Source organism: Rissa tridactyla, chromosome 2, assembly GCF_028500815.1.
Source record: "Rissa tridactyla isolate bRisTri1 chromosome 2, bRisTri1.patW.cur.20221130, whole genome shotgun sequence".
Classification (NCBI taxonomy): domain Eukaryota; kingdom Metazoa; phylum Chordata; class Aves; order Charadriiformes; family Laridae; genus Rissa; species Rissa tridactyla.
In genome coordinates this window covers 14,254,021-14,276,526 of record NC_071467.1, presented here as the reverse complement: position 1 = coordinate 14,276,526, position 22,506 = coordinate 14,254,021, and the positions used below count along the sequence as shown (strand labels likewise).

At 45.3% G+C, this 22,506-nt stretch overlaps 1 protein-coding gene across 1 annotated transcript in view; it reads right to left on the bottom strand.

Moving 5' to 3' along the window:
• The window catches only part of HAS2 (hyaluronan synthase 2), a 20,842-nt gene extending 129 nt beyond the window's left edge, over positions 1-20,713 (bottom strand). The window contains exons 1-4 of the mRNA XM_054193398.1: positions 20,131-20,713; positions 9,900-10,526; positions 4,852-4,953; positions 1-2,752 (exon numbers count right to left, since the gene is read on the bottom strand). The exon at positions 1-2,752 is cut by the window's left edge and continues 129 nt beyond it. Coding sequence (XP_054049373.1) covers positions 1,823-2,752; positions 4,852-4,953; positions 9,900-10,526 — 1,659 coding nt within the window. The 5' untranslated portion in view covers positions 20,131-20,713 and the 3' untranslated portion in view covers positions 1-1,822. The remainder of the gene's footprint in view (positions 2,753-4,851; positions 4,954-9,899; positions 10,527-20,130) is intronic.
• Between the last annotated feature and the right edge of the window lie 1,793 nt (positions 20,714-22,506).

The following is a 22,506-nucleotide window of genomic DNA, read 5'->3' as shown; positions in this document are numbered from 1 at the left end:
ATACTGTTCTATTTTGTAATCAACATGAATCAACTCTCCAATCATTAACATAATATTAGTATGACTTTCAAGCAATCATGTACCTCAAGATAATCAGACAAATAAGGTAGTGTGTGTGCAGTTCATTCTACAGCAGAATCTATTCATGTCTGCATAAAAAAAGAGAAGCTGAAAATGCTTCTAAGTTCTTTAAGCATCATATGCTGATTTCTGCTTTACCACAGTGCTTTTAATACCAGAATCTAAAAAGGGCATATATCTGTATGCAGCTGGCTTTCTGTTGCTCTTTATAAAGTATATTAGGGCTCAATGCCACATTCCTTTGGCTGGTGAAGGATTGCAGAATTTAGTCCTGAATATTATTTCTCAAAGCCATGGTCCAAAATAAATGTCCAAGACTGATTATTAGGCACCAAGGAAGTGACGGATTTGCTAAGACTTGATGTTTTCTGATTAAAAAATTGGCTTCTTTTCTGGTAGATACGCTTTAGTCAAACACAAATTATTGGGCTCGGTACTGGGGTCTGTATTACACTGAGTATCAGAGAAGCTGATGTTTATATTTTCTGTAAACTCTGTGAAGGGCACTGCAGAAGTTTTATAGTAAGACACCCACATTTTGAAAGCATTGATAAGTTTTCCTTCCATGTATTTTTTTTTTTTAAAACTCAAAAATCTCAACTGTCCGCTTGGTACTAGCAGAATACGAACAACTACAACCATCAGTGAAGTCAATAGTAGTTTTGTGTGTCCAATATTTCTCCAGATCAGAAGGTTTTGACTCCTCAGATCCCATGGAAAACCAGTGGGAGCTTTCCTATACGTCTTCTCCAGTGGCATCAAGGCCTGCCTTGCCTTACGCTTATTGCGCGTGCCAGGGATATGATACTCTCAGGAGAGAAGCAAATTTCCCTTTTACAATGTTATCCAAAACAAAACCCCAAATTGCACATATCTACCCCTTTGGCCTTTTTTATGCACAAATATGCTCGTATTCAATAACTGACAATGTTGGGCCTTTCCTAATAAAAGTCTTCAAAAAGAACATTTAAATGCTTTTTCACAGAAATAACCATTCATCAGTTGCAAAAATGCAGAGAGACCTTTTATTTTTTCTGTTGTGAACAAAACCAATTCAGTAAAAATTTTGGGGGAGGAAGTACAATTTTTTTCCTTAATGTATTTAAAAAGGCTAAAAAACAAAATGTTGGGGAGGCAGCTTTTTTTGGCAGATAGTAAAATATAAAATAAGTGATTTAAAAAAAAAAGTTGGCTTAAAAATACACACACACAAATAATACAATAATATAAAAATACAGCTCAGCCAATGTCCTCTTAAAATTTACCTTTGGCATTACATTTGGCAGCCTAACACAAAAGACCCTTCCTATAAACACAACTATAAAAAAGAGAAGTTCATAAATTAGGTTTCAAGGGGTTGTAAGATCCTTTTCTTGATTCTCCAAACTCCTTTCCTTCCTGTCCACACACATAAGCATGACCAGTGAGGTATATAGAACGTAACACTGTCAGGCATATGCACAATAAAAAAGTGCATAAACATAGAAGTTCCCCAATTTTCTTGCGAACAGGTCGAAAATGTGTGGTTTGTTTTTTCTCCCCCTTGGAAAAAAAAAAATAATCATTTTTTATTGTTTTTTTTTTCTTACTTTGGCAGGACGAAAATGAACCCAGAGGAATATAAATGTCCTATTCCCAGCAGCAATGATCCATTTCCCTTGGCAACATTCGTCTGATGCCACAGACACTACAAGGTCGTTGGGTTGCTTTACGACTCTCTGGGTAACTTCCCATGGAAACATCATACGTCTAGCACCATGTCATAGTGTTGCTCTTTCTTCCGCCTGCCACATTTGGTGATAAGAACCAAGTACAAAGTCAAAAGCAGAACCCAGTAACATGCATAGAGTATTGTGCCAATGATGAGAACTGTCTGTTTCGACTCGGAAAATGGCTTCTTTGATTCCTTGTAGATAGTGAAAATTACGCCACCTAGGAGGATTGTAAACCAAATGGAGACTGGAATGAGTCCTATAAAATTAACTACAATGGTTTTTCTTCCTGACGTGCCCCACCCTGCTTTGTTTATCGTGGCAATCGCAAACATCTTTGCTGGCAGTAAACTTGACATGTACAACACTGAGTAGAGTGACATGAAAACCATGACAATGTTGCCCCTAAGGAAGCTGGCAAAGGAAGACTTTATCAGGCCCACTAACTGAACTGTCAACAAGAAGAGGAGGATGTTCCAGATTTTTCCCCTGTAGAAGAGCTGAATGACTGTGGCGATAAGGAAGAAAGGAAAAAATCCAGTGATTACAGCTTCGTAGGTCATCCACAAATGGTGCTTGTGGAACCACATCGCGTTATAAAGCCACTCTCTAAAGTACGATTTACTCCAGCGTGTCTGCTGATTCAGCCACCTGAGATACTCTATCGGTGTTTCGGTAAGGCACTTGGATCTAGCTGTGTATTTTGTTGCATAGCCCAGACTTAGCACTCTGTTAGTGAGATGCCTGTCATCTCCGAAGCTGCACTGGGAGCCCATAAATTCTTGGTTGTACCAATCTTCCACGAATTCATGGAGTAAAGAGTTTCTGTACATCCCCAGAGGTCCGCTGATGCACTGTACACAGCCGAAATAGGACTGACAGGCTCTTTCTATGTTAAATGCCATCCAGTATCTCACGCTGCTCAGAAAAGATATCCAGGAATCGTATTTGTTCAAAATCTGCAAAATACAAAAAAGTTTTAATTTTAGGTGAGCTCTTGAGAAAGAAAATACACATATTGGATCAATAAGAAATTTGCAGAGACTAGAGCGTCATTAGCCAAAATACTGGGGGCACCTAGCTCCTGTGTCCAACTCATGACAAATCTGAGTTACCTGTACAGTCCAGGACATTAACAGGAGGGGTGAAAATCCTATTCTCCACCAAGAAACTTCTTTTCTGATTCATTCTTCCTTTCCCTTCACCCCCAGTTAAGGACCTGCTGGTCCCAGCCTCTCCCAAGAGGAGATGGTAGAGTTCCAGATGTGGATTCCTCCTTCTTTCTCCCCCTGATCACATCTTTGGGACTCACAGGACTTCTTACAGCCCTCCTAAAGCTATTCTAGAGCATGAGAAAGGCTGAGCACATGGTCTTTGGCCTACATTTTTGGTATCATAACGCTTGCCCTAGAGGTTTGACCCTGGACTATGTCCCCATATCGGACATTAGGCCCTCTGAAGAACAACCTGTTCTGATTTGTCTCTGCAGTACCAGCCATGTTATGTTGCCCAAGACATATTGTGATATTCCAATAGAGACATGCTTTGGCCTGGATAAAGGTCTCAGTCTTTCTGTGCTGTATGCGCCAAGCTCACATGAAGCTCACGCCTACACTTAAAATACAACACAGGCATAGTCTAGGAGTCTGAACACTCAATGGGGGCATCAGAGCATGCAGATGCCCATGTCCATGTGTTCACATCTGTGTTCTCAGCACACGCCTTGTGCTGGTGAATGTGGCAAGTAAGTAAGTGTGTAGCAGGGTGGCTGTGCCAGCTGCGCACCGGTATCTTCTCAGTGTGGGGATTTTCAAGGGAACCTGTGGCCTTCTACATCTAGAAAGCAGTATTGTGCAATTAGAAAAAAATAGTGTTTTGCTCCAATGGCCCTAATTTCTGTCAGGTTTGAAAGCCAAGGGCCCAACTTGTCTCTGTTTCAACTTAATTCCGGTATATTTTAGAAGAGGCAGGGCTCAGGGATGGGCTCAAGCCTGGCTAAAATGTATTTGGTGCATGCTGGAAAGTGAATTAGGAAAAAAACCCTACACCTAGAGCCTTCATTCTGCCACCTTTCCTCCCAGAGGACACATGTCCTTCCCTCTCTCTGCAGATACTTATGAACCTTCACTGCCATAGCTGAGCCCATACAGTCTCCTTCCAGTTGTACTGACACGTGCCTGGCATCTCGCATGTGTAGGGCGAGTGTGACACCTGGTTGTGGTCAGCCCAGAGCCACAAAGATATTCAGGCTTCTGTGGGAATCTTAATTTCTGGAGTTAAGAGCCACATGCCTGAAATACTTATGACTACTGGGGCGTTCATTAGCAACTGCTTGCCCATATAGATGGCCCTTTTTCCACCACCTCACATAAAAGCCCAGCTGAGTACGTGGGATCGATCCCAAGGCCAATTGAAATATTCATATGTATTTTTCTTTATAAATTGCAGCAGAAGCAATTGTGTGAAAAGGAATGAACAGCCTTTTGCTGTAGTTGTCAGCCAAACTCGGCAATGCTGGAAATCCTAACAAAAGTGGATCTGGGCTGACTTGGGGGCTTTCCATTGTCCTGCCTGACAGAGATGCAGAGGAAACCCAACAATACACAGAGTGCATAGTGCACTGCATTTCAAAAAGGCTTTTATTCCTAACAATCTTGGCTGCCAGTGGTAACATAATTGAAGTGCTTGGGGTGCTGGACTTGGCTTTGGGAGACCTGTTCTCAATTTCCTGCTCCCCTATAGCTTTTCTTTGGTACCCTGAGAAAGCAGCTATATCCAGAGACTCAAAGATGCCACAACAATCCCGACAATGCCAGTGCCCTGCTTTTCACATATATGGAGGAGAATAATTTTTGTTTCCTTTCTCCGGGTGTTAAAACCATACAGTGCTTGTATCTCAGAATAAGAGTTTCTGTTCAACAGACAGAAAGGTTAAGGTCTCATAAGAGCCTCTATAATGGTATGACAATATATTCAAACCTATTCCAGTCAGGGAAGTCTGTTACAGTGCCAATAGTTGCTGAAACCCCTCTGTTAATCTGAAAATCATCGAACTCACCTGCACGTCACCTCCAACTCCTCCAACCATTGGATCTTCTTCTAAAACCTTTACCATCTCCACTGATGAGGCTGGATCAAGCATGGTATCTGAATCACAGACCTACAAGTAAGACATAGCAAGAACAAAAATGGGTTAAGGAGTACACTAGAGAGGAAAATAAAAATCATGTGAGTGACTGACGTAGCTCTATATGCGTAGTCTCCTGAATGCAGTTAAATCTCACTTTGGAGTCTGGGTTGATACTTCTGTTAAAGGCCGTTTGTATCAGGCAGCAAGGAGTGGTGCTGAGCGAAACAGAGCGCTCGTTAGTGCTGCGCAGGCAAACAATCCTCTCCTCTCTATCAGCTCTATTTGTTTTACTGGCACACTGGGCTGGCTGCTGCGAATCAGAGATACGCTCGCAGAGATGGGGCACTGCAGAGCAAGACAATGTTTGTGGGTGTGTGGCAGATCCCTGCTGAGCCCTGACATAGGGTTTCCCTGCGTCGGCTGCATGGCTGGAGCAGCCTGGTCAAATGTTTCCCACTGCCATATGAGGGAAGGAGCGAGGAGTTAAATTCCAGACACTTGTTATAAAAAAGAAAAAGAAGAAGTCAGCTAGGAGTCTGGGAAGAAACCTAATCGTTCTTTAACTCACAGAACGCTTTAGCAATTCACATAAGAGATGTATTTTGGATTCCAGAACAAACTCATTTTTAATTTTAGATGCATGGTGTGTTATTAGCAGTGCAGGGATTTGACATTCGATATATAGAAATTATTTGCTATTTTCCCCTGGCATTCTTATAAAAAATATGTAAGGCCAAAAGGAGCGAGTCCCCAAGAGCAGCGTTCCACGAGACCAGGGCAGAAATAGATGACACACACAAGGCGTTTCAGCCACACAAACACTCCTAGTCAACTAAACACTGTGTACATTAGGAACTGGCTTTCCCCTGGAGAGTAGGAGGAGGACTCAGACAGGCTGGCCGGTCTGCGAGGCAGCTGGCATTGCTTTCGTTTGCTCGGAGGCGAATGACACGGGCTGCAGCCTGTTTCAAACAGGCAGGTGTCTCCTTGTCGCAGCTGCTGTTGCTGCAAGCGGTGCCCCCATCGTGTGTAAACTCATTTCGCAGACTCCCAGAAACCGGAGCAGGGGAGGCTGTCCCAGAAACACCCCTCTGGCTGGCTGGATCCTGCCCTACAAATTCTCATACTGTTTCCAGTTTATCCTCACATTGCATTCCTGTGATTTCAGATGGGGACGGTAGGGGCAAAAGTCGGTAGCTCAGCATGAATAACCTATTTAGTCAGATTCTGGTGAGGCTTCGTATCGGGTATCCTAATTTTGGTGTCCTTTCACCCAACCTTTCAATTCAGCCTAAGCCCCTTCACTCCAGGAGAGCGGAAACCTTCATGTCTGGTCTATGAAGGGGAGGAGAGCGTTTTGGGGCTCTGTTATGGACCAGACTCGAGCTGGGAGGTAACCCTGGGTAGTTGGGCTCAGTGTGCAACTGAGTTTCTGCCAACATGCTCCTCTCCATGCTCACTTGGAGTGGGCTGAGAGGAGAAAGCTGATCCAAGCTCTTGTATTTCCATCAGGAGAAAAGCCACAAGCATCTCCAGCTCCTGCTAACTTGATGCATCCACCTCTTCTCCTCTAAGGACTCATCCTGAGCAGCACCTTTGTAACCTGGCCAAGGGATGCCTCCAGCTTTGGTGGAAATCTGTCATCAGTGACAGCACTGGGTGATAAAAAGGGAGCAAAACAATTCTGCTGAAGAGGGGAAAGGATGCCTGTATTTCTACCTGGGACTTCCTGAGCAGACCTGTTTCTGAGTGTTTTGAACAGGGCATCCACAGTTTGCCGAGTACCCAAGGCTCAGGCAGTGACACTGGTCCCATTTCTGGTGACCATCAGTGGTGGTCCCTCCCCAGCCCCTCTGCTTTCCCTCTGGTGCCTGTCACTTGATGTGGCTAAGCAGCCCCCACCCTGCCAGATGCATTTATCTACAGCAGAGAGACCTGCATGTCAGCAGCACAATTTATATGAAATGAGGAATCCTGAAAACAGTCATATTTACAAATTACCAGCATGTGTCCAGGGCATGTCAGCACAGTGGATGTGCCTGGGTTTCTGGGGCAAACCTGACAAACCACCATTTTCCAGGTGAAAAGAGGACACGGCCAAAGAAAGGCAGATACTTAGGAACCCAAATAAAACACACCGAGGTCTGTCAAGCCAGAGGTAGCCCAGCACAGCCCCAGAGCCAATTTGCCATCTTTCCACATAAGGGCTGAGTGACCTAGAAATAAACTGCCTTGGGTCACAGAGTTGCATGAAAGGGACATTCAGCCTTAAGCGAGCTGTTCAGATACTTGCTGTCACCAGCGACAGTTTATCTAAGTTGCTCTGAGAAGTTCAGGCTGCGCTGGACTGTCCACACAGGTGCCTCCACCAAGCCAAGATGAATTGCACCCTCGCTGCCCTGACCAGCTCTGCGCTGACGATATCTGCCGGTTTAACTCTACCTGATGGCTTGCACCCTCCTAACCTCCTCCAGGAGGCAAATAAGTCTTCACAGCAGTTTCAGGTATTTAATGAGATGCCGCTAATAAGAAACAGCTCGTTATCTGCATTGCTTATGATTGCCTGTCCATAACCTCAAGGTGTCTTTTAAGAACCATAAGGCCCACAGTTTCAAGGGTGGGCAATGGTGCTGACTGGTCCCTTAAAATGTTGGGCCTGTTTAATGTAATTTACCGTGGGTACCCCCAAAGAACCATTTGAAATATGTCAACCTTCATTCATTCATAAAACAGAGCCACATTTTAGCTGCATTGTGTCATGACTGTGTAGTAGCCAGGGCCACCAAGGTGCTGCGTTTCTAATATAGATGTGACCGTAGATGTGATTGTGGCATCAATCATTACTGCAGCATTTGAGGGCTGCTTACAGCAGCATTGCAGTCCCTGACATATTTATCAGGACTTCTGAGCCAAGTCAGGAGCGTACATTGACTGAAAGACCAGAAATATCTCTTCCATTTTCTCAGTTTATGCTATGACTGTTGAAATAGAAACACTTTTTCCAGGTTCCCTGAACAAATGCAAGAGCTGGACCGAGGGAGGAAAGTTGCAATGAATCTGTTTCCTCTCTGCCTTCTCTCTCTGCAATCTGATACTTCTGTGCAAAGTGATTATAAAACCATGCTAATAAAGAAAACCAGCATTTTTATCCCATCATAGTCCCTCACAGAACAGAACCAAAGTGCAGACAATGGAGAACTTAAGCCCATTGTTTTCAGATAATAAATCAGTTTCAATTTTGGAAGTGGTAGGGGATGGGCTTTAAATCTTTGCCTCACTCTCCCAGCTCCAATAACAGAGTGGATCCCAGCACTCTTCAGTTTCTGCCCCTCCTGAGCGTGAAGGACTCACTGCTCTCAGCCCAGCTACCGGCAGCCTCTCCGCATCCCTTGGACATTGTGCCCATGGATGCTGTGCCGTGTGGAGTGTGCACACACACGCCAGCACAAGGCTGGGCATGGACCCCAGAAACATGTATCGGTCAACCATGCAGCTGCGCTGAACCAGTGGAGAACATCTGCAAGGAGCTGCTGCTCCACTGGAGGTGACCACTGGATGCTCTGAGGTCAGGAGAAGGTGGGAAGGGCCGAGGGTGGTGAATTGGGAAGATCACAAAATCACACAGTATCAAAGAATGGTTTGGGTTGGAAGGGACTTTAAAGATCATCTAGTTCCAACCCCCCTGCCATGGGCAGGGACACCTCCCACTAGATCAGGTTGCTCAAAGCCCCATCCAGCCTGGCCTTAAACACTTCCAGGGATGGGGCAGCCACAACCTCTCTGGGCAACCTGTTTCAATGTCTCACCACCCTCGCAGTAAAGAATTTCTTCCTGATATCCAATCTAAATCTACCCTCTTTCAGTTTGAAACCATTGCCCTGTGTCCTATCATTACACTCTCTGACAAAGAGTCCCTCCCCATCCTTCCTGTAGGCCCCCTTTAGGTACTGGAAGGCCACTATAAGGTGTCCCCGGAGCCTTCTCTTCTCCACGCTGAACAACCTGAACAACGCCAACTCTCTCAGCCTGTCCTCATAGCGTAGGTGCTCCAGCCCTCTGATCATCTCATATGCAGTGGGATTAGCTGAATGAGCCTTGCTGGCCTTGATCGATAAGAAAGGATCCTCAGTGTCCACCCAGAGACCCTGATCCCACCCGCCTTCCTCCACACGCGACCTCTTCCCCTTCCCGCAGTCAGCAGGGCTGTTTGCGGGAGCGAGGAGTGCTTCCATGTGTAAGGCAAAAACATAGCAAATCTTTCACGGGATCCAAGGCAGCTGGAAAGAAATGTGTCTCTGCTGCTTTGGAAACAGGGAGAGAGGACCCAGCCTAATTCATTTTTAAGTGAATAGTGTCATAAGGGCTTTAAAGGCCAAGTCGCGGTGAGTGAGGTAATGCAGCTGTAAGTGATGAAGCAAAAGCTCCTTCAGGCTTTAGCTGCAGAAATCTTTCTTTCAAGGCTGCACGTTGACCCTTTTAATGAACACTCCACACAGCCTTCGGAGCCTCTAAAATGCCCCCATCTTTTTTACAGGCTCCACCACTGCTGCGAGATATTCCCTAGTGCCACCAAATACCTGTCTGTCTGCTTGCACATGGGGCCGCTAACAACCTCACAAAATAAAACCTCACCTGTGATCCTGACCTACAGGAGCAGTGAAGGGGTCCTCAGGAGGCCACTGGCTTTGTCTGAAGCAAAACCATTTGGATGGGGGGAGCAGTACTGAAGTCTGAGGAAGGATTTCAGATTTCTCCAGTAGCTGGTGCACAGATTCAACATATTCACAGATAGATTGACCATTTTAAAAGGTAGCAAAATACGCTTTTAACGGTCAAGCTGTTTCCAAACAGACTGAAAGGAGCACTGTGTTCATCAGGGACTAGGATGGCCTCTAACATGCTGCACAAAATATACAAAAGCTGCTTTCTTTCAAAGTGTGTTTGAATTGGCACTGACCTGGCGCACTAATACCTACCTGTACATAATCCACGCTTCTCCCCAGTGCTTTGAATGCTGTGTACATTACTTCTCTTTTTCCACCCCATTTCTGCATGATGCAGACACTTTTGTTGGACAGGACCAGCTGAGATACATGTTGCATGCTCTCTCTGTGAGACTCCTCCGTCTCACCCGGACCTTTGTCGTGGAAGTTATTACTCCAGATATAAGTGGCAGATTTGTCCCTACCCATGATTTCAGTAAAAATGTCCATCATGTAAACGTCGTCTTCTGAGTTCCCATCAATGACCATAACAACTTTAATTCCAGGGTAGGTCAATCTTTTCACAGAAAGTAAACATTTTCTTAAGTAGTCAGGATCCTCTTGATAGGCAGCAATGCAAAGGGCAACTGTTTTGTTCAGCTTGATTGGAGTCTCTAGCGACCGCTTCATTTTCCTGTGCTCTAGGAAGGCAAACAGGCTTTGGATGATGAGATGTGATGCCAGGATAGCACCATAGAGTCCAAAGGAGAAGTAGTAGTTGTCTGTTTGGATGAACTGGTAGCCCACAATGTAAGCAGCGGTGATTCCCAGCAGGAGGGACACCCCGAAGAGTGTGGTTCCAAGTATTCTCAGGATACATATAAACCTCTCACAATACATCTGCAAAGAAGCATGGAAACCATTAGCAGAGTCACCACTTGCTGATATAAGCCCTCGTAAGGGGTGTGCTTGGCTAAAACATAGGGCTCAGCATCAACAGAAACACCCTGTGCTTCTGGCCGTGTCACGGACTTACTGCATCACCTCGCTCAACATCTCTTTGCAGTATTTTCTCTGTGTAAAATAAAATACACTTCAGGTACCAGGGATGTTTTCTACTATTTGTAATGTCCTCACAGAAGGTGCTGTCTGTGTTAGGATCTTATTTTGGCAGCCTGGGCTTGCTGAATGAGGTGTTCTGTCATTTTACCCTCGGGGGGTTGGAGAAGGGGCTCGTAGGCCACCACTCGCTTCCTACGGTCACGGGCGAGCGGAACAGCTGATGTCTGGGCAGCCCCTCCTCATCCCCCATCCATGTCATGACTGCATCCCTGAATCGCTTCTGTCGCTTAGTTATGTTTGCAAAAATATTGGAAAGACATTCTTAAAACAGATGTCTGAATGTATTTATAATTTTTTAAACAGATGTCTGACTATCTTTATAATTTATATTTATATAATCAGACATCTGCTTTAAAAGGTCTTCTCAGTACCATTGCAAAAATGTATTATTCATACATTTGTGTACACAGATATATGCAGATGTGAGCATGTGTGTATAGGGCTAAAGCTTGACCGAGATTAAGTCTGTGGCAAAAGCACGCATTAATTTAACAGCGCCAAGACTCCACCCTGGACTCAAAAATTCATTAGAACATCAGTTGATTCTAACAATTCTGCAGATTTAGGTTACCTGGCTGTAAAATCTTATAACCTAAGTTCCAGGTTATGAAGCAGCTAGCTGGCGTGGAGGATGCTCTGGTATTTTTGAGATAAAAACACGTAGGCAGGCAGGCAAGGAGATATATTGCTACCTAACTGCTTTTTGTTGACAATCCCATTAACCATTTTATGCAACAGCTTTCTCAGAATTACAGGAAAGCTAATCACAATGGTTTATGCCAATTGATGCATCTGACCTTATGGGCATTGTCCTGACATAAAATGGATAACGTCTGTTTGAGGCTAACCCAGCAAGCGCATCGCAAGTCAATGAATCTGAAACCCATGCTTGAATATTTTGCTGAATTAGGGCCTCTCAGAGTAATGGACTTAATATTTGTGTTGTCTTACTATTATTCATATTTTCCCTGCTGCTATCATCCTGCTCATCTGCTGATCATGTTTGTTTCACCGTCTGTTGGCCAAAGCTGAAGTTGGAACAGCACTTCCTTACATCATATATGTCTTTAACTCTTTCTTGAGAAAATACTACCAAGCTGCAGCAGCATAGCTGTCATCAATTATGTTTCTGTCTGAAAAGTTACAGGCTTGGAAAAAAAAAGTCAACACAGAATCACTTACAAAATAAAAATAAACCAGGCGAGCATAAAGTCTGAAGTCACGAAGACTATGCTTTTTTCCACTGGCTATTTAGGGTCTTAAATTTCAAGACGGGAGGAAGCCTCTTAAATGTATATTTGGAGACACTGTTAGAGAAATCGGACCCTATCTCTAGGACTTCCTTGAATACTTATGGCTGGGCTCTGACAGGTGCTGTAATCACCCACCAGCAAAAGGGACCGTCCCTGCTCTGGCCTGTCTGAAAGTCCTTCACAGCGAGGGTCACAGAGAAGCCTAATAAAAGATAGGTTATGCTTACCACCACTATAGGTGAATTAAAACTCGGTGCCCAAAATAGACTCGCTTTGGAAAACAGATTAAGTAATGGATCCCCTCTAGATTACCTTGAAGTCAAATAGCCTGTGTGTTTATTAATCCCTCAAGCACGCAGAAGGTCACAAACGTGAAGGTAAATGTTTCGTTAACAGTGCAGTTGTACTCTGCTTTCCCATTTGGGGTCCACTACTTCTCTTCTTTTGCCAGAAATAGAAAATTCCTATTAGTCAGTAGGAGCTAAAGTCTGCTTACATTAAGAGTTATACGTCTGAAATCAATGGACCACTTGTACGGGTAGAGCTCACAGGACTTAGATTAAGATCTGGAGCGTTTACATTTGCCTGACTATTTACTGTACCAGGCTTCTTTTCTAATAATTTGCTATTGCTTTTTCTGTTCCTATGAAGTATTTCTGCATAAAAGGAAAAAAATAAAAAAAAAGAAATGAATTCTCTGATCTTGTCACTACAGCACAGCTTCCCTCCCTTGCAAAAAACCAGTCTTTTAAGATCAAGAAATGGATTTCTGGTCTTAATAAAACAGCATTTTTTTCCTATCCTTTCACTGTCAACCTTGGGAAAATAAACTGTGTTTTGATCTAAATTCCTGGCTTTCATCAAAGAAACTTTCCTCTTTGTATGTGCAATTGAGGTTTTTATGTATAGTCTTTTAACTGACTGAATCTCAGGCTAAGTCTGGAAAAAGTTGCTCAATATTCTCAAGCTTTAGCACATGAGCTATTGATAACTTGCCCAGCAGAACTGATCTTTATCAACTTGAACGTGCCCAAACAATGGCAAAGAAGCCAAAAACTCTCCACCCTTCTCCAATAATTGAGCCAAGAAGTTAAAAGGAAATGACGCTTGTACAAGTCTGGGACCAAAAATGAACTGCTGAGTCAAATACGAGCACTGAGGGTAGGGAATAGCTGCATCAGAGATTTTAAGGTCAGACAGTGCTGTTTGGAATATCTAGCCTGGCCTAACATAGTGAAATGTAAAAGGACATCCTTCATAGGACATCCTTCATAGGACATCCTTCATAAGACATCAGTTGAAATCCATTCTTGAAGTTTCCTGAACCTGTCATACGAAACTAAAATCAAGTATTACCAGAGAACTAGCATACAGTACTGGTTTTTAACTAATACTGACATGCTGAGTCAAAGTGTGTCAAATGCTTGGTGAAGGACAAGCACCCACGTTAACTTTCAAAGCCACAATTATTTTTCAGTCATTTCACCGATAAGCACTTTTTCTGAGTGCTGGCAATATTCTTTCAGCAAAATGTAATTGCTTATATTCAAAGTTGCCATCACTTCAGCCCTATTCAACAGCTGACTAATTGGTGGAGGACGCCATACACACCTCCTATGGTCACCAGATCTTACTGTTTTGTTTATGTCTCAGCCTAAAGAATCTTCAGTTCCTTCAGGGATTTAACCCAGTAAGTTTGTCCTGGGAAACAGGCACTGCAGCACTTCGAAAACAAAGAAACCCCACTGCCTAGGCTAGGGATGAGGTGCTCAACACATGGAAGGCATGCAGCCGGTCCATATTCCTGGATCAACAAAGATAATTGAAGGTCACTTCTATTATACACATGGAACTGCTGCTACATGGGAACAGGTGTTGGAGTGAGGAGAGGGACATGGCTCCCCACCTGGTGAGAAGGTGAGTTGGTGGGTTACCTCACTGTCTCTGGAGTCAAACCAAGATCTTGCACTTTCTGGGCAGGTTTTTAACCAGTTCTGTAAAGGAGGAGGAGGAAGGCAGTACCTGCAACATTCATTCTTTCTTATTATTTTCTCAAGAGTGAAAGCTGTTTAGCACTGAAAGAAGTCGGAGAGTCCATTGCCTTTCATCATTCCTGAAGGACATTTCCAGGGGGCAATAAGGTTGCACTGGCTGTGTCAGACTCTTGGAGGTGCCTGTGTCCCCCATGTACTGCACAAGAAGCTTGAGACAAGACTGCTAATTCTGCTCTGCACTTTGCGGACCTAAATGCTTTATTGGCACCTTCACCCAGCACAAGATTTACACAGCCTCCATCAAACAGCATCATGGTTTGTATACACAGGATGGGTGTACGTAGAGAGGCTTCAAAGTCTACTGCTGAGCAATTTGTTGTCATGATCTTGTAGCTGTTTATTTCCATGGATGGAGCTGGTCAGTGTTAACCAGCCCATCTACTAGAAATCAAATACAAAAGCCATATGCTAAATCATAAGACTACATAGGCTGTTGTTGATTCAGTGACAAATTTTGATTCACCAAGCAGTCCCAAGTATATAGCACCTTGTAGTGACTGTACGGGAGGAAGCAACGTGTGCCTTTCTTTGGAGACTCCTATGGAAAAGCATGGCCAAGAAATGAACCCTTGCACGTACTTCACATCAGAGTCCACCTAGTGAACTCTATAGCATTGTGTCTCTTTTGGCATCACGATAAAGCCACACAAAGAGTAATTTTTTTTGGTCACACCTATGGTGAAGGAGAACTTACTCCACGTTACTATTAACAACTGGCGTAACTACAAGTTGTAGCCTTCTAGCATCATTTTCATAAAAAAATTTGAGGTTAACAAAGAGTTGACTAATACCTACACTGTACATATAACGACTGGGGTATTAACCCTAACACTAGACATCACGTTCCTTTCTCAGAATGAATAATGCCTTAGATCTCAAATAAGAAGAACATAGCAAAATATGCATGTGTTCTCTCTATTCTGAAAAAATACTCAGGCTAGCATTTAACTGTAGTTATGGTACATAGATCTAACTTTAATAAGATCTAGGCACTTGACTGAAATTCAGCAGGTTCTTTTGTCCTGATTTGGACTGGGTCTTTACTCAGCAAAGAACACTGCTGACTTCCACGGTAAAGCACCATTTCTCCCCCCTCCAAAATCATACAGCACAGTCCATCCATGAGGTTACTAATCAGCTTTCATGCATTGCTGAGAGTAACAGGACCGGGAGATAGCTCATCCCTTTACAAAGCCAGGAAGCAAAGAGAAAAAAAAGGGGAATTTGTTACTAATACATCAAGAGAGTAAGAAACAGAATAGGGGCAAACACCTATCCAGAAAACCTCTGTGTATTGGTGTCTGAACACATCAATATTATCTGCAGCGTGTTCACTTATTCTGCCCCAGCCGTTGTGTAGCTGCCCTGAGGACTAAGGAAGCGGTCAGGTGGTCCCCCACATCTGCTGATACAGGATGTGGAACCGGGGACTGATGGGAGGTCAAACTGAAGTTAGGTTTGCTTGCAACACATGGGATGCAGCTCACTACATCATCTGTTCCAGGAGTCATCTCTCATGTACAAGGCTCAGACATATTGCCATAGAGCACTTCTGGCTAGCTTTTCCCCAGAAGATTAAAAAGCAAGACGGGGAGACACAGGAAGTTCATACATACAACGTAACAACTTGGAAGGTTGTTTGAAAGAATTAGCACTTATTAATTCCAAACATCTGAACACATTTTTAAAAAAACCTTACACTGCAAAAGTCAATATTTGTCCAGGAGACAACAGTAAAGATTCAATCACAAGTGCGCTTATTTTACCCCCTTCAATAGTTCAGAAGAGTTGTGCCTCTCCCTAAATGTCTAGGGCTTTGGCCAAATCGGCAAATAGTCCAAAACTACAGGAACAGATCTGTAAAAAGGAATGCCTGGTGCTAAGGGCCTAACTTCCACCCTCCCTCCATTCTCGTATTTTACTCGGAACTAAGTTTAGTCAGACCCCATGGACGGAAAACCCATTAGGGTCTGAGAAGTGCGCTCCAGGGGTACGTCTTGCAATTAGTTTAATTCAAGAGCAATCCGGTGTGTGTGCCCAGCGATCGCTTTGCAACACAAACCCAAGCAATTTGGCTGGAGGGAGGGAGCACTTGTAGCTTGTGCTCAACAGCACACTCCCCATTCAAAATAAATTGATAATACGAGTGAACCTCACATACAAGATCTGCACATCAGACTTGCCTGCAAATCTTTGTTGCACTGAAAACCTTTGAAAATATCTCAATTTTACGTGCCTGTATAGAAGCTGAATTTCTGAATGCCTCCTGGTCAGGGTCCTCTGAACCTTAGTGCTGAGGCTTTGGATTCAGCAAAGCATGTAAGTATGTCACTAAAGATAAGTGTGCACTGAAGTGTTTTGCTGAAGAGGGAAATCACTGGGTAATTTATCTTGCAGTTCTGTAGTGCAGGCATTAAAAAAAAAAAATCTTTCCTGAAAAGCTGCTCTTTCTGGGATACCCATGATAAAAGTGTGTCCATACATTTAACAAATTTATTATACAGATTAATCTCCCTTATGATGGGTCATTGCTTAACCACTACATTTCTTACATTAGGGAATCTAAGAGTGGACTGGGACTCAGACAATTTGGATTTTGTTCCTCCTGTTGCCATTCACCTGCTGGGTGACCTTAGGTAAGCGAATTCACCTCTCTCTGCCTCAGCTTCCTCACCTGTAAAATGGGAACCACGATCATGCAGGAGGTTCTTGGAGATCTACCAAACCCTTCATGAGCCTTAGGTTACTGCTATTTGGAATGGTATTTTTTCTGGTGTGCTATGGGTCTCACCGGTTCTCTAGTTCCATATAACTGTTCTTCCTCAAAATAAACCAACAAAAACCAGCACACCACTTCCTATTTTCCTTGCCTATATCCACCTGAAGGTATAGTCAGTAGGGCTTTACCTGTAACAAACACGCAACTCTTACTCAGCAGGGTGCCTGGGATCAGTGAGGTTGGCAACGTAGGAGCTGGCACACGTTGGTATATGAGCATACAGCTACCGGGGGCTGTTTTGCAGACAACCAAAGGAAGAGTATCATCTTTTATAAGCCTTTAAAAACCTCCTTACTTGTGAGAATAATAGCGTTTGGCTTCAAATGATCCGCCGCTTGAATGACATGAGCGTGTCTGAGTGGGTGTGTGAGTGTGTGCGCGCACACACACAGGCTGACACGTCTGTGTCTGGCCTTGCACACATGGACACCGTGTGGATACACAAACACCGTCTGACGGTTACAATTTTTCAGACAATATTTAGATTTGTTATTAGCCTTGTTTTGGAGGCAAAATAAATCATCATTCTTTGAAGTACAAATGATTCCAGGTACACATTAATTACAAGCATAAAATAGCTGTCCAGACTCCCTCTTCTATTTTACAGCCTGCAGAGAGGAAACTGGAAAGTTATGTTACATCTGTACATCTTTTATACAGCAGAGTTACCATATCTGGTGCTTTTGGTTATTTATCACTTCCAGATTTTGTCATGCCATTGATCTTCTGGAAAGGGCTCACATAAGACTAAAATTAACTCTGGGGTTAGGTTTAAAATAAAGAACAGGATTAGTAATGATGGCAAAATGTATCTGCATGCATGGGCTTTGATCAGCAAATCAAGAATCTCCTGTCTGCTCAATGTATGTTTCCCACTAAACAGCCCAAATTTAGTCTCTTATAGGTTTGAGTAATCAATGTGGAATGAATTCTACAGCTGCTGGTTGGGTTTGTCCCTAATGTAGACAGGGATACACTGGTTGTTAAATTAACCAAAAGAAGGCTAACCCCCTCCTCCCCAAACAAATGCTTTGAGAAATAAATGAAGGAGTAAATCATATTTGTACTCAGACCTTTTGGATTGTGGTTAAACAAAAATCTAGTTTAGAAATGTTTTCTGGTTGCTGGTTGTGAAGTCCATGAATGCTTTTGGCACAAAACTGACTACTCCATGCCCTACTCCAGCAAATTAATATTTAGTTGGTATTCACAGCTTATTACCTTACAATTTGTTTATAAAGCAGAGGTCATATCTTGTTTGACTTAGTCAAGTTCCACTCCACTGAATGGAGAAGTAATTTGCTGCTTTATACACGAATTTTGAGTAGTAGAGAAGCAAATTTGCTTCCACACCATAAATATGAACCGCTGAGTTTGTTGCTAGTGCAACTAGCATGGGAAACTCCACTGAATCCAGTAGAGCTGCTCTTCGTACTGGGAAAACCTTTTCCCAGTTTTTTCTGTGCTTGCACTGAAAGGCTTATTAAGCATTGGAACAGGCTGCCCAGGGAAGCGGTTGAGGCACCATCCCTGGAGATACTTAAAAGACAGGTAGATGCTTAAAGATATGGTTTAGTGATGTTTTTTGTCAGTTAGGTTGATGGTTGGACTAGATGATCTGAAAGGTCCCTTCCAACCTAGGCAATTCTAAGATGCTATGATTCTATAAGAGATTTACGAGCATGAAATAAAATCGTGGCTTTATTGACACCAGTGACAAAACTCCTCCAGCCTTGGCGGCGACTGGATTTTGAGCAGTTTTTCAGGGAAAGAGAACACATTTCACCACCATCACCCCCAAATGACATGACCTATCCATTCTCTGAAGCAAGTCCGAGGGCACCCATGCCACATGCAATGTGTGCTGGAGAAAACAACGCGCGTGTGCCTATGGAAAAATGATCCCTAAGGAAGGGGACTATGATGCAGAGTGCTAACGCCAAGGGGTGGCTGTGCCTTGGGAGATGCGGGATCACCGCAGGCCCTGAAGAAGGGGTGAGACAACACCCACCAGGAGCGTTGTGGTACATGGGGCCTGCTCTTGGGACAGGGGAAACGGGGTAAATCCTCTCAAAAGTCCCTTTCACCCCTCTTTGCTATGGAGTCTGGCAAGGCTCTTAGGAGCCGGGTCTCGGCCGTGTCCAGGAGACACCAGCCGCCACTCGAGCAGGTGCAGGGAAGGGGCTGGGGACAGCGGTCCGCGGAAGGCCGCCAGGAAGGAGGCCCCGGGGTCCTACAGAGCCCCGAGGGGGCGAACGCCGCGGGAGCCGGGTCCGCCGGGCTCCTGCGGGGGAACCCCGGCCCGGCGCCTCAGCCAATGGGGGCGGCGCTGGCTGCGTCACAGTGGGTGGGCGGGGCGCCGGGGGGGAATCCCCCGCGCTGCCACGTCACAATGGGGGTGGGTCCCCCTCCCCGGCCGTGCCCGGGCTGGCGGGGGCAGCCAGGCGGAGCGGAGCGGGGCGGCGGGGCCCTTCCCCGCCCGACGCCGGGCGGGCTGCGCCGCTCGGGGCTTCGCTGGAGCTGCCTTCGATCCCCCCCACCTCTCCCCACGGCGGCTGCAGCCCCCCCCGATGTGACGCTCCTTCGGCCGGGTCCCGCCGTCGGGCTGCCCGACGGGGCGGGTCCGGCCGGCGGCGTGCGGCGCTGGAAGTTGGCGGGCAGCGCGGCAGCCCCCGCCCCGCCGCAGCCCTCCTTCTCCCGTCCCTCCCGCGGGAAACCGCCCAGGCAGCTCGGTCGCCTTGGTTTCTCCCCTCCGAGGCGGGACTACAGCCCTCCTCCCGCCGGCCGCCTCCCCGCCTTCCTTCCTGCCGTCCCATCCCTCCCCTCCTGTCACGTCCCCCCGCCCGGCCCGGGATGCAGAGGCAGGGGAGGGCCGGGGCAGAAGCCAGCCTGGGCTGCGAGCAGGTCTCGCCTCCCTCGCTGGGCTCAGCGGAGCGGCTGCCTAACCTGTTGCTCGATTTTATGTTATTTTTAGGTTTGGTTAGGTTTTGGTGTGGTTTTTTTTTTTCTTTTCTTTTCTTTTTTTTTTTTTCTTTCCCCCCCCCCCCCAAATCGTAGAGCTCAGCAATATCTTAAACGGATTACACGGAGGAGGGGATGAAGCTGAAAACCTCATTCATCCTCACTGCGGTCCTATTCATTGCTGAAATAGGTGTAGCGTAGAGCCGGTAAGATCCTCCCCCAGCCCCACTCGTGTTTTGGGGATCTCTTTCAGCCTTCCTCCTTTGAATAGTGGGGATGGGAGGAGAGGGTCTTGTGCTCTTGAGGTGACAGAAGCGTAATCATAAATCACCTACCTTGTTTGTCCTTCTGTCCTTTGGTCATAGAGGGGCTCCAGCCAGCTGTGTGGTCTCACGTACCGTTGCTCCCGCTGAACAGTTTCCAAGTTTGAGGTAAAAGATCAAATCGCACTTTTCAGGGACTTATTGAGACGCTCAGAAGTAAAAAATAATTAAAAATGAAAATAATAATAAAAAAAAATCGTTTAAGGCTATTCAGTCCTACTCATTTTCTCCCACGTGTTTTCACAATAACCATGTATTTGTCTTTCTCTGCTTCAGTTTCTAGCTCAAAGCTGTGGAATTTTTTTTTTTTTTCAAATAATAATAATAAAAAAAGTTAGAAGTAATAAATTAGGAGTTAGTTTCTCGTGGTCGAAGCTGAAGATCTGATTTCAAACCCGGCTAGCCAGGAGGCTGGAGAAGTTGCAAGGCAGCGTCTGAAAGTTTGAGAGATGTACAGCATCAGATAAAGTCTCTTTGGTGATGCCTTGCTGACCGAGTAACTGTTTCAATGAGGTTTCTCAGCAGCAGCAGCAGCAAACGGGTAATATTTTCCAGACGTCTTTTTCTTTCCTCCTGCTGCTGCTGCTTTTCTGCCTCCTCCACGTTATGGGGTCTTTTAACAAGTGAGACTTGAGTTCTTTTAATAGGCGGAGGATGGGAAGAAGGAGGGGAGGGAACTCCTGTAAGGAGTGAAAAAAAAAAAAGAAACCAACCCTGCCCATTGAAACGATCTCAGCCAAGGACCAGTTCAGCGGCCGGAATTCAATTAGCTAACTCGCAAATTTTGCAAAGAAATGCAATACACATATGTTGCCACCACCTGATTTCCTCTTCATGCCCCACAGTTAGGGAGAAACCCCCACTTACCCCTGTCCCTGCATCTCTAGGCTTGGGGTGTGGGACTCCCTCCCACAGCCACCATTCGGCTGGGACAATTTTTGCTGCTGCTGTTTTTTATTAATAAGGGAATTGCCTCTATGAATGGATGAACTTTGCAGTTTCCAACCCTGCTTTACCCATTCACTCTCGGAAACATTTGCTGTAGTAAATACCCAAGGAAGCTCTCACTAGCATTAATACTTGTGCCACTCGTGTTAAAACAAGCCAGGAAACACGTTAGACAATTTAAGAACTGGAAAATTGTGGTGTGGGGTTGGATTTTTTAAATTTTATTTTATTTAAAAAAAAAAAAAAGAGACATGCTCACTCTGTGCTTTATTGATGGTTCACAGTTAGCCAGGGGCATCACCAGTTAACAGCACACCCCCACCGTCTGCCGCCTACCAGCAGCTTTCACTCGCACGGACGGGCTCCTTCCCTTTGTAACTCTTCTGTGCCTCAAAGGCAGATTTCCCCACTTTCGAGCCCCCGTTTCCACTTGAAATGATTTGAAAAAGGCACTAGGTGGCACTGTTGAAGTGAGAGGAGCAGCGCGGAGCCCGGTGACGCCCGGAGCGGGGATGCGGTGCCGGTGCGCGGAGCTCGGCTGGATGCTGCTCCGTCCCGCCGTGCCCGGGCAGGGACCCTCCGGGGAAGGATGCGGAGGGGGCAATCAGCTTCTCATTCCCCCGTCCTGTTTTCTCAAGGACCACAAAGACCCCTCTTTGGAGGCGTGGAGACCACAAAGGGGACCATGTCCAGACACCGTTGGGAAACCCAGTGATGACTCCCCGCTGAATTATTGCCCGTCATTACCTTCTGGTGTGGGAAAACCTTGGGGTGCTCTGGGGGCTCCTTATGCACAAGAAATGGTTTGAAGTCGATGGTTACCTAGACTGGAGATTTTTTTTTTTTTTGTACCTCGGGGAAGTGGTTGGATTTTCAGGTGTGCTCAGTCGCTGCCAAAGGGAAGAGTGCTTTTAGGATGTGCATCGAAGCTGAGCTCCTTGAGCAATTGGTTTGCCTCAAATAACAGGTCTGCCTCTGCTTTAAACCAAAGTTTGTGTCTGTTTTAAGCTGGCAGTGCCAGGGAGAGCAGCTGTCTCACCCTCCTCCTGCTTTGGGCTCCTCATTCCTGTCTCCTCACTGCCCCTTTCCCTATGTCAGGAGAAGTGACCTAGGTTAGGAAATAGCTGTCTGGGGAGAGGGAGCAGCAAAAAAGTAAGAACAAGTAACTTGGGCAAGGGAGAAGGCAGGACAACTGCTTTTGGCAGTAAACTGTTTTATGATGGTTTATGGTTTATATTGGTTATGAGTGTCCTTGTGAAAATACAGCATGGCTTAGCAAGCATGAAGTCTACCAGGGCTTTCAGGCATTCCTCCGTTTCAGGTCTTCCTCCCTTGGCAGCACCATTCCCATACTCCAACCACCCCCAAATGGTCTGTGTTACAGAACCTTCTGCTACAGTGCCCAGCACATCTCTCTCATCAGACAAGGAGCAAATTGCA